General features: G+C 37.2%; 1 protein-coding gene across 3 annotated transcripts in view; it reads left to right on the top strand.

Annotated features, from left to right (window-relative positions):
• Nucleotides 1–12,985, top strand: part of ATP9B (ATPase phospholipid transporting 9B (putative)) — a 308,847-nt gene that overhangs the window by 221,627 nt on the left and 74,235 nt on the right. For all 3 annotated transcript variants that reach the window (XM_067537529.1, XM_067537530.1, XM_067537531.1), the window contains one exon: nt 3,954–4,096. In XM_067537529.1, the coding sequence (XP_067393630.1) occupies nt 3,954–4,096 (143 nt within the window). The remainder of the gene's footprint in view (nt 1–3,953; nt 4,097–12,985) is intronic.

Here is a 12,985-nt window from a genome sequence, read left to right on the forward strand (position 1 = left end):
ATCTGTGTGACAGGAGATCATGAGGAGTAGTAGTATCAATTATTTTCATTAGCAGAGCACCTAGAAGCCTTCGTAATTGATCGGAACCCCATTGTATTAGGCACTGTACAAGCAGAGAACCTGGTTCCTATCTTCTTTGTGCATCATCCCTCCTATTTGCTTGGGACATAGTTAGCTCAAATCAGAGTGTGCTAGAAATCGCTTAGAAAGGATAAGCTATTCCTTTCACTTTCATACCTGCTGTAATTCAAAATAGTCCTAGTGTGGTAACCTTAGGACATGATGCAATTCCTGTTTGTTTTCTGTAGCTGAGAGATTGGGAGGATTCTGATAGGAAATTTTAAAGAACTTGGATTATTTTTGCTGTTGGATTGTATATGTTAATGGTTAGGTAAAGGGGGTTACTGGAGTAGTCTTTTTTTATAATTGTATTTTTAAAATGTTTCAAGGACAAAAGAGAGGCACTTTTTTAAATGACTGTATAAATTAAAACAATTAAGTACATGCCAACTTGTTGTCCATCCCGGTCCTTTTTCAGAGATGCCTCACAAGCAACTTCTGAAAGAATATGCTGTGGCCCTGCTTGTCTTTATAAACATCAAGCAATGGTTGCAAAGCATTTCAGGCTCCTGGAAATCCATGTGTATCCATGCTTGGCCATCTGGCTCTTTAGAACCTCTGCGACAGTGGTGTCCAGATTTTTCAACCTACGGACCAAATATATTATTTCAGAAAGGGCAGAGGTCTTCAGTTAATCCTTGTGTGCAGAGTCTCTGCTTTGTTCCATTTCCTTGTGCCACTGAGGTGGATGCAAAGAATCAGAAACTATCTGAAGCCTTCTGCTAGGAATTCCCCTGGCATTTCTTATGCTACCCTCCTCACAGTTTCTGGTGCAAAGGGATATGTTGGAGTGGGAAGGGGGAATGGATATAGCATGCTGTCTCTGACTTATCCTTAGCTAGTGTGCTGCACCTAGTGGTGCAGGGGTGCAGCACCTTAGCTGGTGCTAATTAAAGCAGTCCCCATACCAACCCTCTTACCTATAGTGGGGCTATAGCAGAGAATCGGGGAGCTATAACTGTTGGGTGGATTTCAACTTCTCCTATTTTGCCCCCCTCCTGGTCTTTCCATAGTTGGTTGATTGGAGTAGGGGGTAGCAATCCTGTAGTAGGCATTCTTGTAGGGTAAGTTTAAGCTTTTTTCTTGCATCCCTTTGGCTCCCATAGTCCATCAGGGAAGCTGGCAATGAAGCAGACAGAGCTACTGTCTCCTCTCTACCCTGTGATGCAAAAGACAGCCACAGGAAGAACTGCAGCAGGGGAGGGACAGTGGCTGCTTAGAGTGCTTCCAGCTCCCATCAGCTTCTCGTGGAAATGCTTGGGAAGTGGTGGGAGAAGGAGTGAGGGACTGATTAAAAGTTTTCAGTTTAAACAGGGAGGATGTGATTCAGGGAACACACTTCCAATTTATAATTAAATATATACTTTCCTCTTATCACTGTTTCCCTCTAGGACCACAAATTAAACACTCCAGCTGTGCACTGCAAAGAAACCTGTCCCCCAGGTTACTTCCTCCACTTTCTGAAACAAAATCCCAATACGTTCCAAGAACTTACTAGAAATTTTGTATGTTGCCGTATTACTTTTCCAACAGATGTCCTGGATAGTCTCCCATTACTACCACGTCTTATATTTTGAGTTTTTCTTTTTTTTTTTCATTCTAGAAATGCCTTTCCACCTCCCCCCTCTGATTTGGTGGTCTGGAGTAGACCCCTACCGTGACATCACCCCTACTTTTTACCTCTTTTATCTGTACTCAGAGACTTTCAACTGGTCTACTTCTCACCTCTTTCTGGACCTCAAAACAACAGTGTATGTTGAAGTATAATGCAACACCTGTCTTTTAACCTGCCTGTCCTTCCTGAACAAGATGTACCTCCCTATATAAATATTCCAGTCATGAGACTGATCCTACCAAGTCTCTGTGACACCAGTCGTAAATTAGGTTATGTACTAATAATTCCAATTCTTCCTGTTTATTCCCATACTCATAGCATTTGCGTAGAGACATTTTAAGACTTTGAGCATATTCCTCAGTTGATTACCCTCTTGTTGGTTCAAGCAATGACCCGATTGTAATTTTCCATGTCTCCCCAAGAGTTAGCCCTTTTTTAAGGTCACTCTTTCATGCTTACTTGTGTGCTTTTATCACCTGTCCACTTTGAACTGTTTTTGAGCTGGTGGATTTAAGAACATTTTTGTCATATAATCAAGAGTCTCTTACTACATAAAAGTTTTAAAGGAAAGATTAATAGTGGTGGTATTTAAGAACCAAAAATGTGCTCAGTGCTGTACAAGCTCCACAAAATCTTTGTCTACTGAGCTTTTTTATTCAGGGGTAGTTTTACCCTCTCTTGCTGTGGAGCTCAAGTAAAAAAAATAATTATTAAAAACAATTGTATAAGGCTTTTATCATTATTAGTACTTTGGTAGTGTCAACAGTGTACTAGTAGGTGATGACCACATGCAGAGACGATGCAACAATCTGTGCCAAGCATCAGAAAAAAAAGTGTAGGATTGGGTATACTAGACAAAGTTTGTACTTCATTGTTTCTTACACTGTCATATAAAAAAAATCTTTAGTCCCCCTTTCTGTTGCCAGTCCTACTTGTTTAAGCAAATTTTATTGTAGCTTACAACAGTTGGAAGTTATTGTTCATGGCATTACAAAACTATTCTGGATAAATCTGCTGGTGAAAAAAGACACTTTAGCCCTCCAGGTGATCAAGATTCAACAAAACTGGCAAGGAATGAACTAAGGAGATAGCAGAGTATTATCTTGGATGGAGAAAAACCCTGTGCCTGGAAAAGCCTCTCTTTCCTTTTGACCTGAGCCTTACGTAGTTTTTTGCTGAGCAAATTACAGAAGGAGTAGAGGATGAACATTTATTTCACTATGAAAATACATGTATTGAAAATGCTGAATTTCACACAACTCTGATTAAGCATGGCTGTGCTTGTTATGGCATGTAGCTATCTGTGAATTACTATCCCCTTAGGTGATTCACAGTCACTTGTGCATGAACAACAACATTCATATCCATTACACAGTGATGGCAACGGGACAGATGGGAAGAATTTGAAAGGTTTTCAGTACTTCTGCCATCTTGGTATTGCTGTAAGATGGCATGTTGGGAATCTTAAGGGAGCTGTTGGTATTCTGTCCCCAGCAGCACTTTTAAACCGACAATACTGTATTAGACGGTCTTAAATGAAGTCATAATTTGATCTTCAGCAAGAGAAATGGGACTGAAATCGACTCTGATTGACTGACTTGTCTGGATAAGGGATATGAAATTCATTGGTTTTAAGATTGGGACACTTGTCATAATCTTGTATTCTGAAAGGAAAGCTAGCTGGTGTTGATGGGACATTTGCAGCAGCTTTTGCACATTGGTTGCATTGTGAAAGGGAGGTCATGCTAGCTTGTGTGTGTGTCTATCACAAAATAGTTTTTATAAGCAACAAAGGAAGGAATCTTGTAGTCTCCCTTTGAAATTGTTTATAAAATTTATATAATTGGCTGAATTATGCATCATTACATTTTAATCTATTTTCAAGATGGTAACTAACCTTTGCTCTCACTTGCAATTTTTTAATAGTTCTCTGAAAGACCAAGTAGACCTATTAATATATATTTGTATTGTGGTAGTGCCTAGCAGTCCCAGACATAACTATGTGTTAAGGACTGTATAAACACAGAACAAAAAGACTGTCCTTGCTCCAGAGTTTACAATCTCAGTATGTAGTTCAAATAAAAGTAGTATTTCAAGATTTTGCTGATATGTTATGATAAAGCAGCTTTTAGTTCAGTTTTCAATTATAACTTTTTATGGTTATAATTTTCATCTTTTAAGATACTGTATACTCAAGTATATTACTCTTCCTTTGCAGTTTACGTGTGAACTTAGACATGGGCAAAGCAGCCTATGGGTGGATGATTATGAAGGATGACAATATTCCTGGAACCGTTGTACGAACCAGCACCATACCAGAGGAGTTGGGACGTTTAGTATATTTACTAACTGATAAAACAGGTACATGAGACTACAATTTTGCAGTATCTGATTTGTTTTTATATTTTAGAATTTTGTTCCATATATGAACTTCATTTATTTCCTTGTGTAGTAACAGAATACACTCCTACTGGTTTGTTTTTTTTTAAAGTTAAACATTAATCACATGTTTTGGTGGATCAGTGCCTATGGATCTGATTCTGCAAGTCCTTCTTACCACACGTAGTATTTATTTCCATAAATAGTTCTCTTGATTTCAATGAGACCACTCTGGATAGTAAACTGTACTTGCTAGTGTTTGTAGGATTATAGCATAAATTACCCATGTGAGTTACCCCAAAAGATGCTATATACTATTTTAATCCTTATACTGCTATTTTCATGTGTGTGTGCTCTTGCAATTTCACTCCCTTGAAAATATTTTAGGAGGACTCAAAATTAGGACTGGCTTGTAGAAGAGCAAGTCTTTGCCAAAATAGCTAGTCATAAAGATCATCCTCCAAAGTGGTAGTTTCTTAGGGAGAACTGAAGTCATATTCATCTGTTACTTCTGATTCTCCATTTTCCTAAGACCAGTTTATCTATTTCTTCTTGAGTCACTGTTGGGCTATGCTGCTCCATTTTCATATTCCAAACTGCTCTTCCTTATTGTACTTGATTTACCGCATTGGGAAGATTAATACAACCATCCATACTAGTCCTTAGCAGAACAGATTGGAAGGTGGACAAGTATGAAAAGTAGAAATTTTTGCCAGTGTTATGTTCTTAGTATCTATTCTGTTGCCCATTAGCCCCCTTCATAAGCCATAAAATCCTAACAGACAAGCCCTGCCAAACCATCTTCCATTAGCTTTTGAAAGTTAAACATATCAATACGGTCTTTGCAAAGATTTGAGGAGCTTACTGTTATGTATATCTTAGTTGTGTGTTATTGTGGTGGTTGTCAAATACAGAAAAAAGCATTATTTCTTTAGTTTCATTTACTCATTTCTTAGTTCTCTGGGATTGAATCAATCAGTCTACTTAAATACACACATTTATTCCAAGGAGATGAATTAGGATAACTTTTTAAATACGAAAATAACTTTTCAGGCTGGCATAGATAAAAATGCTTGCAGTATTGTTGTGGATTTGTTGGTCCCAGGATATGAGAGACACAAGCCTTTATTGGACCAACTTCTGTTGGTGGAAGAGACAACCTTTCAAGCTGCTCTTCTTCAGATCTGGCTCCAGACCTGCTCTGCTTGAGATCTACGTTTTTTGTTTTTGTTTTGTTTTGTTTCAAAAAAGCTGCCATTTGATAATTTTGTTGAAGATCCAGTGAGATAGTAACCAGTCAGAAACACATACCAAATTAACACATTACAACATAATGAGTCATAAATGTTATCGTTGAAATGTTGACATAAATACTTTCTGTGACATGGAATTTTAGGGTTATAGATGTAAAAATACTATTTTATTAAATCCAGAAAAAAAAAAATTAAAATCACATATTTGAATGAGTCACTTAAAAATACATTTTGCATCTGACTTTGCTCAGACCACACCACATCATACAAATTACAATCACGTTAGGCTTGATTTATTTTTAAAAATAGAGGCCACTTGTGTGCCATCTTTCACTGTACACGTTTAATACCAGTATGTACTTGTGGCTAAAAAGACATATCTAAAGGCATCACTGGAATATATTAAGACACAATTTGGGAGATAGTTAGCTATCAGCATCAAGGGCTTATCTGAATACTGTCTTCAAAGTTTTGAAAGAAGGATCAAAGTTGCAATCTAATTATGTAAAATGTTATATAATAGTAATGTTATAAGGAACAAAAAAGTCAAATTGTTTGGCTAACTTTAAATTGATCTAGATAAAAGATGCAGAGACAACTGTCAGAACCTGGAGAGATCATAGTGAGAGACCTTATCCCAGATTTATCATACTTTCATATTGCTTGCTTACCTTAAACATGTCAGTAAATATAATCTGTATATAATTGCCTAGAGAGATACCCTTTGTATGATTATAAATAGTTCAGAAGAGCAGTCTACAACAATTAGTATTTTCACTTTAACTAAAAAATGGTATTAATTTTTATTTGTTAAATAACTCTCACTTTTTAAGTTCCCCTTGAGGTTTGTATGTTTAAAGTTTAAAAAAAAAAATAGCACAGCAATTCTTATAGCCCACCCAAGTGACTGGTCTTACAAAAGCAGATCTAAAGGGGTGGTCCTATTTCAATACAAGCAAAGACCTCAGATTTCTCAATATTGAAAATGAAAAGAGAATACAGAAAACAGCTTGCAAAAATCTTATACTGTGGTCCAAGCTTTACTTGGAATGATTAAGAATTAGTTGTTGAGTCTAAGGAGCATTACATTACTAACATAATTGCAAGGTAGTCCTTTGTATGATTGTAAATTGGGTTTGTGCTTCATCAATAAGCTTTTTGACAAGAAGCGTCCATCACAGTGGCTCTCTCATTTGCCACAGTAGAATAGAAAATGAAGTATCCCAATAATTGCATTATAGTTTCCTTATTGTGGGACAAGAAAGCAATGTGGTATAATTAGGTTTGATTGGAGTGCATGTTTCCGGTAAGATCTGAAATTAATGATGTTGCTATAGTGACACATCTGCGGCCACCAGTGCGTGAAACATAAAGTAATTCATTCGACAAGAGAAGACATCTGTTAACTGCAAGGATGCAGAGCATATTGACACTGACCAGAAATACTAGACGTTATGTGATAAATGAACAAATGATGCTGAAACAGGAGGACAGATAATTTGTACTTAATCTGCTGGGAGAACTTTAATCTTCTCACTGGTTGCATTTGACAATGCCATTGTTTAAAGAACAATGCTGCAGAGAACTCATAAATTTTAAAACTTAACTCAGGGTGCAGCCTATTAAAGCAATACATTAATTCCTTTGTTAGGGAGTTTTTATCTTCATGTAGAACAAAGCCATTACTAAGAACACCCACTAAAACAACAGGTTTTTTAGGACTCACATTTTAATTATAGCATCCATTACCCAAAATGCCATGTTGTTTGGACTTGAATCACACATAAGTTTGACAGAAAGGCGTCATCAGTTATTGAGGGAGGGGGAATGCTGTTTCCACTGTTTTCCAAGGGCAGCTGAGCATGATATTTTATCCTCTCCAGGGTACAAGAAGATCCTAATCACAAGGGAAAAACAAAGATATTTGGCTATATTTATTGAACATTTCTGACAGTCAGTGTATGAAACTGCAAGCTTTTTGCCATTCATGACGACAGCCAGAGTTTTCACTTATAACAAACAGTCTCCCTAGCACAGTTATTTATTAATACATAGACTTACATTTGAGTTCTGTAATTAACATTTTAGGGAATTTTTGGATCAAATGAGACACTTAACACATAACAGTTGAACAGATGCATAGAGTAATAAGATTCATAATTTTCTGGGAAAAACCCTTTGCTAGAGGCCAATATATTAATGTGGGCTTCTTTCTTAAGTAAATGTGATGTGATGTACTTTAAAATTAGTACAGTATAGTTTCAGCAATCAACTGTTTGTGAATGAATGTTTTGAGACATATATTTGCAATGCCCGTCTCCTACCCCCATGTATCTGGTCAGTATAATAATGTACAGAGAACCAAGTAATTACAAAGAAATCCCATGGGATTAACTATGTCCTTCTCAGGACACATGCTTCCCCCCTCAGTCCATAGGACCAGCAAGGATGCAGCATGAACAGGGGCAGGGAGGGAAGAAGTTGAGAAAGCTAGAGAATCTTCAGCGGTTGAGGTTCTACAGTAAACCTGAGCCTGGACTCAATGGATTCCCAGTCAGACTGACAGAGGGACTCTTCTTTCATGTGTTTTCTTTGTGTTACCCACCCCCAGCCACCAACAGAAGTGAAAGTATCACCAAAGAATGTGCTTATTACCATTGGCTATTCTACTGTTTCCCACCGATAGGAGTAAAAGAGCACAGGGGAATTAGTTAATACTGTTCTGAGCAGTAGTAACTAAACCATGTTATTAACATGGACTTCACTTCACAGAAAAGAATAGACATACTCATTTGAGTGGCTATTATCTGACTACATCACGTGCACCTTTTTTTTTCCCTTAGTTCTGAATGATCCTATAGAGTTTTTATGAAGGGTATACAGGTACAGGGGAAAAGGAAGGAGGTATTCCATATGAATGCTTCCTATTGGCTTTTTCTATGATTTCTCTTCCCTTCCAGTAAAGGCCAGTATTTTTCTCTAATTTTCTTGTTAGAATTTTTGGTTTTGTATATCTACTGTTGACGCACATTCACCATTGAAAATATTGGGCTGGACCTTCCATAGAGCTATACAGATTTACAGCAGCCAAAGATCTGGCCCTTTATCTCTTAAACTAGTATATCTTTCAAGCAAAATACACACATGGTATGAAAGATTATATGCTCTTGTAACTCCTGGCAAAGTTATTAATGCTTATATATTGCAAATACTTACTTGCTGTTTTATTGTGGCCTTTTAGAATGTTGGTATTAGGCCAAATTACAATCTAGTAATATTTGATCAGAAAGCTCTGCATCTGCTTCTCAAAAAAAAATTCTCCACTGCTCTGTTGTGAATCACATCTGTTGCCACCCAGGGAATGATGCCTGCAGGACTTTTTCCTTAGAAATTAATTTCCTCTTTGCCTGCTTTGCTCTGTGTTTAATGATACAATTGTAGTCAAAATCTCTTTGCTTCATTAAAGAGCATAGTAAATTTTTCTTTAGAAATCACACACTATTTGTCAAGATATTTTCCTTATGTGGTAACTATATTAACAAAGTTAAGAATATACTTTGATGGTGGGTCATATGATGGCTGCCATGCACTCTGGATGTCTTTGAAAAGAGTTTTGCATTTCCTCCTGTTTGTGAACTTTTCTAATTAGCAATTCTTAGCCAAGTTCTATTTTTTAAAATTGTGAAATAAGTGGAGTTTAACCAAGTCACCCCCAGGAAATTCTGAAAATCAGATAAAACCACATTTATAAAAGAATGCTGTTAAAACTGAACTTATCAGTAAATTTATCTTCACTGTCTTCTCCACTATCCATCATGAAGGACAAAACAGAACAGAAAGAGGACTGACAACACCGAACTAAATGCATTAGAAACACAAGCTACAGATATTTAAAATGTTCATGGTCAGAGGTGTACAGATAAAGGTCTACCACTTTGGCAAAACCTATTAATCTATTACTAGAAGACTAAAGACTAAAATACAACTGTTGAAGAACTGCTGAGGAAGTAGTAAGACATGACTAATTGGCATCGTATTCTGAGAAGACTAACAAGATATTTTTTGTCCAGTTCAGTGTTGTGATCATTCAACAAGGAAAACTTAGAAACAGATTTTTAATGTGGACAAATGATGGACTCTTGGCTTGCATTCAGCTTCAGGTGTTGAACTGTGGTCTGCAGGAAGGTGTCTGAAGTTGTTTTGGAAGACAAGAAAAACAGTTTTTCACTTTTTAAAAGTTGACAAATTCTTTTTTGTTTTTCTGCACAATGGCAAGAATTTGCAACAGTTCACAGTTCAGTTTGGAACCATAAATATTAGATCATGGGAACAGACACTGTAAAATTAGATCCATGCAGCTCTAGCAAGTTCTAATTATCATTTCCTCATCTTCTTTTTCTCTTCCATCTGGATTAGACTTTTGTACAGGGATTAAAAGTGTATCTAAAATACTTAAAAGTAAGCTGCCAAAGATTGTTTTTCCTACTATGGTCAAGAGAAGGGAAGATGGCAATCATTCTGAGTAGTGTGAGAGGTGCAAGTATTGGGTCAGGACTGTTAGAACTTCACAGGCCACTTCTGTGTGTCAGAACTCAGTTATCCTCCTTCGTCCTTCCCTCCATTTACCACATCTCCTGATTGCTGTGAGGGAGGAGGATCTGCAGAGCTCCACTCCACAAGCCATCTGCTTGCTGAGAGGAAGGAAAAGGAAAGAGGTTTCTGTTTATCTACCTTTCCTTCCCCATGTCTGTTTTTGAGAAAGGTGGGGGTGGCCAGGCCAGGGGAAAAGGAATATGGAGGAACACCCCTCCCATTACAATAATTACGGTGCCTGCATACTCTGTTGATCATAGCGTTCCCAAACACCAGCCAATAGTGAAATATGAAAATGGCATGATTCTTGACTATTGTCCACAGATTCTGAATTTTCTAGCAGTTGTGAAATTGACCAGAGTATTGTTACCTTCACTCTGAAGGTAAGGTATGGGCACTGAGAAGATACAGGCATTATCTGTCTCCAGATTCAGTAAGATAGTTCAAATTTTGAAATTTATCTTTGTAGCCATAAAGACAAGAAACTTAGCTTTTTAAAATGAAAATTTAAGTTCTTCAGAAATTAGTGTCTTAGGCCTGCTCTACACTAACCTGGCGATTGGGTGGCAGTCAACAGGAGTTAGACAAGCTACGCGGAATAGCTTGCATAACTCCCATCGACTGCTGTGCTTCCCTTCTGCCCAGCATCTTCACTGCATTGCGCCGACAGGAGCCGTGTTCCTGTCGATGCAGCTCTACACCACTTGAGGGGGTGGTTTTACAGCGTCGACTTCTGGATCGATTGAGCGGATCTTCACTGACCGCTCAATCAATCCAGAAAGGTTGATCTGACAGCGGCAACTTTGCTGCCATCAGTGTGGACCCTTAGTCCCTTATGCTTACTTGCCATATGCAAGTCAGAGAGTAGAGTTTTCTTTAGGCATAACATGATTGTATAAATTTTGAAATTCAATAAAGTTTTCCCTTCAAAGCATTCAGATTTACTAAGTATTTTTATTTAATGCAAAGTTGCCCGTAAAGCATGAGAGCAAAAACAAATAATTTTCTCATTACTTGGCCTAAAGTCACTGAATGTTTCCGTGCAAGCCAGTTTATATACGATAGCCTGATGACGAATTATTTTTAAAAGTGGGTACTTGAGGTTTTAATTCTTGGTTTGCTAGTTTTCAACTGCACCTGGAAATGTTCTATTTCTCATATTAATTTTGCCCGATTGTATCCAAACTCTGAAAAATCTCCACCTTTCACATAAATACACCTTTAAAAATGTTTTTCCTTTTTTAACTTTACTGTATATATACAAAACAGCGAGAGTCCTGTTGCACCTTAAAGACTAACAAATGTGTTTGGGCATAAGCTTTCATGGGCAGAAACCCATTTTATTGGATGCATATATGCAGTGATCCTGGATAATATTTAAACAAAAGGGAATATGAGCGCCTTTCTGTTTAATTTTGAGAGAGAACACAATTTATTTGGAATCGATGCCCAGTGTGATATGTATGTTCTTAATAATTGAGTGATGATCTAATTGTTACTATACTATACAAGTATACAAAAATTGAGATAAAATTTCATTTTTCATATATTATCAGATAGAGGGAGTGGTAGACATGCAATGTATAAGTGGGAAGGAAGATTTATGACTGTGATAGTATGACTATATCTCTGAAGAGCACTAATGGAAGTACCTTGTATCAGATGCATAAACTGGATGTTAACTGTCTAAACAAGTTCTGGTTTCTAAACACTAATTATAGTGTATCTGATGCTTTTAATTTGCTCTCTTCCTATGACTTGCTGTGTTGTACTGTCATACTGGGACAAAGATAGAATATCAAAAATAAGCATTTACAAATAGGAATAAATTAGTGTGAAATGTCCCTTACTGTATTTTTAAATTATTTGTGGATTTTTAGTCATCTACTATCATAAACAGTTATTTTAAAATAATCCTCATAAGTATTCTTACTCTTCCATTTCATTAATACCTTTTAACACAAAAATATTATTAAATTTCAAGCTTCACAAGAGAGGAAACTTAGGGCCTTTCTTTAAATGCTCACAAAGAGCACAACAGAATGTAATGGGAATATCTTCATACTGGATTAATTCCAGTTTGCTTGGCTGTATTTTCAAAATGTGGTTTATTTCATTCACTTTCAATAAGGCTTAGATAACAAATGGTAGATAATCTTTCTATGAGCTTAACAGCGCAACCTGGCCGGTGGTGACCTCTCTCCCCTGTTACGCCTTATCATGGAACCCTGAACCACCCACCATTCAATTAGAGCTTTCTAAAAATCAAGGATGTCACTGGTGAACATAAAGTGTCACTCCATGACTGACACCCTATAGTTTCTTACAGATGTAAATTGGTCTCCGAAAACATACTATTTATGTTGATTCTGAAATTCCAGGCTTACTCCGGTTACAGGCTAAATTTGTCAAATTCGGAAACAATTGACCTATTCTAGACAACTTTGATTCTTTCTGTTTGCCAGAAAGTCTTTCTCCATACATATTATGGAATAGTGTTAGAAATATGTAGAAAGAAGCATGTTTGACACACAACGTCCCTTTTTTTTTACTCTTTGACCAAATGCAGTGTATTACAATTGACCTTTTAAGATGTAGATACCTCAAGATTCTGTATCTTATCTTTGTGATATTTATACATAGACTTTTACCTGGACAACCTTTTTTTGGTGTCCCAGGTTGTCACAGAAAATGTAATATTAAAAACTAGATCTCTAAGCATAATCTATTTTAAGTAAGTTTTTTAAGTTGTGACAATCTGTTGTTACCATGAAGGTACTTATAACTAGAAAGATACTGGAGCACTGCAATTGCTTTGGAGTGATTAATTTTTATGTACCCCTGTAGGCGTGTTGTCTCCGTGGGAGGCCACAGCGGCTTCCTACAGACAGGGGAATAGCTCGCGCTTGGCGAATGAGTAGTCTTAGCAATCCATCCTTACGCAGGGTGGGCACCCAGTCTCCCGCTCCGGCCCCCAATCTGGGCGAGCGAACAAGGAGTCAGTTGCTCCAACCCTTAGGCAGGG

This window comes from Emydura macquarii, unplaced genomic scaffold (genome assembly GCF_026122565.2).
Source record: "Emydura macquarii macquarii isolate MOO-44397 ecotype Brisbane River unplaced genomic scaffold, CSIRO-AGI_Emac_v2 contig_431, whole genome shotgun sequence".
In the NCBI taxonomy this organism is placed as follows: Eukaryota; Metazoa; Chordata; order Testudines; family Chelidae; genus Emydura; species Emydura macquarii.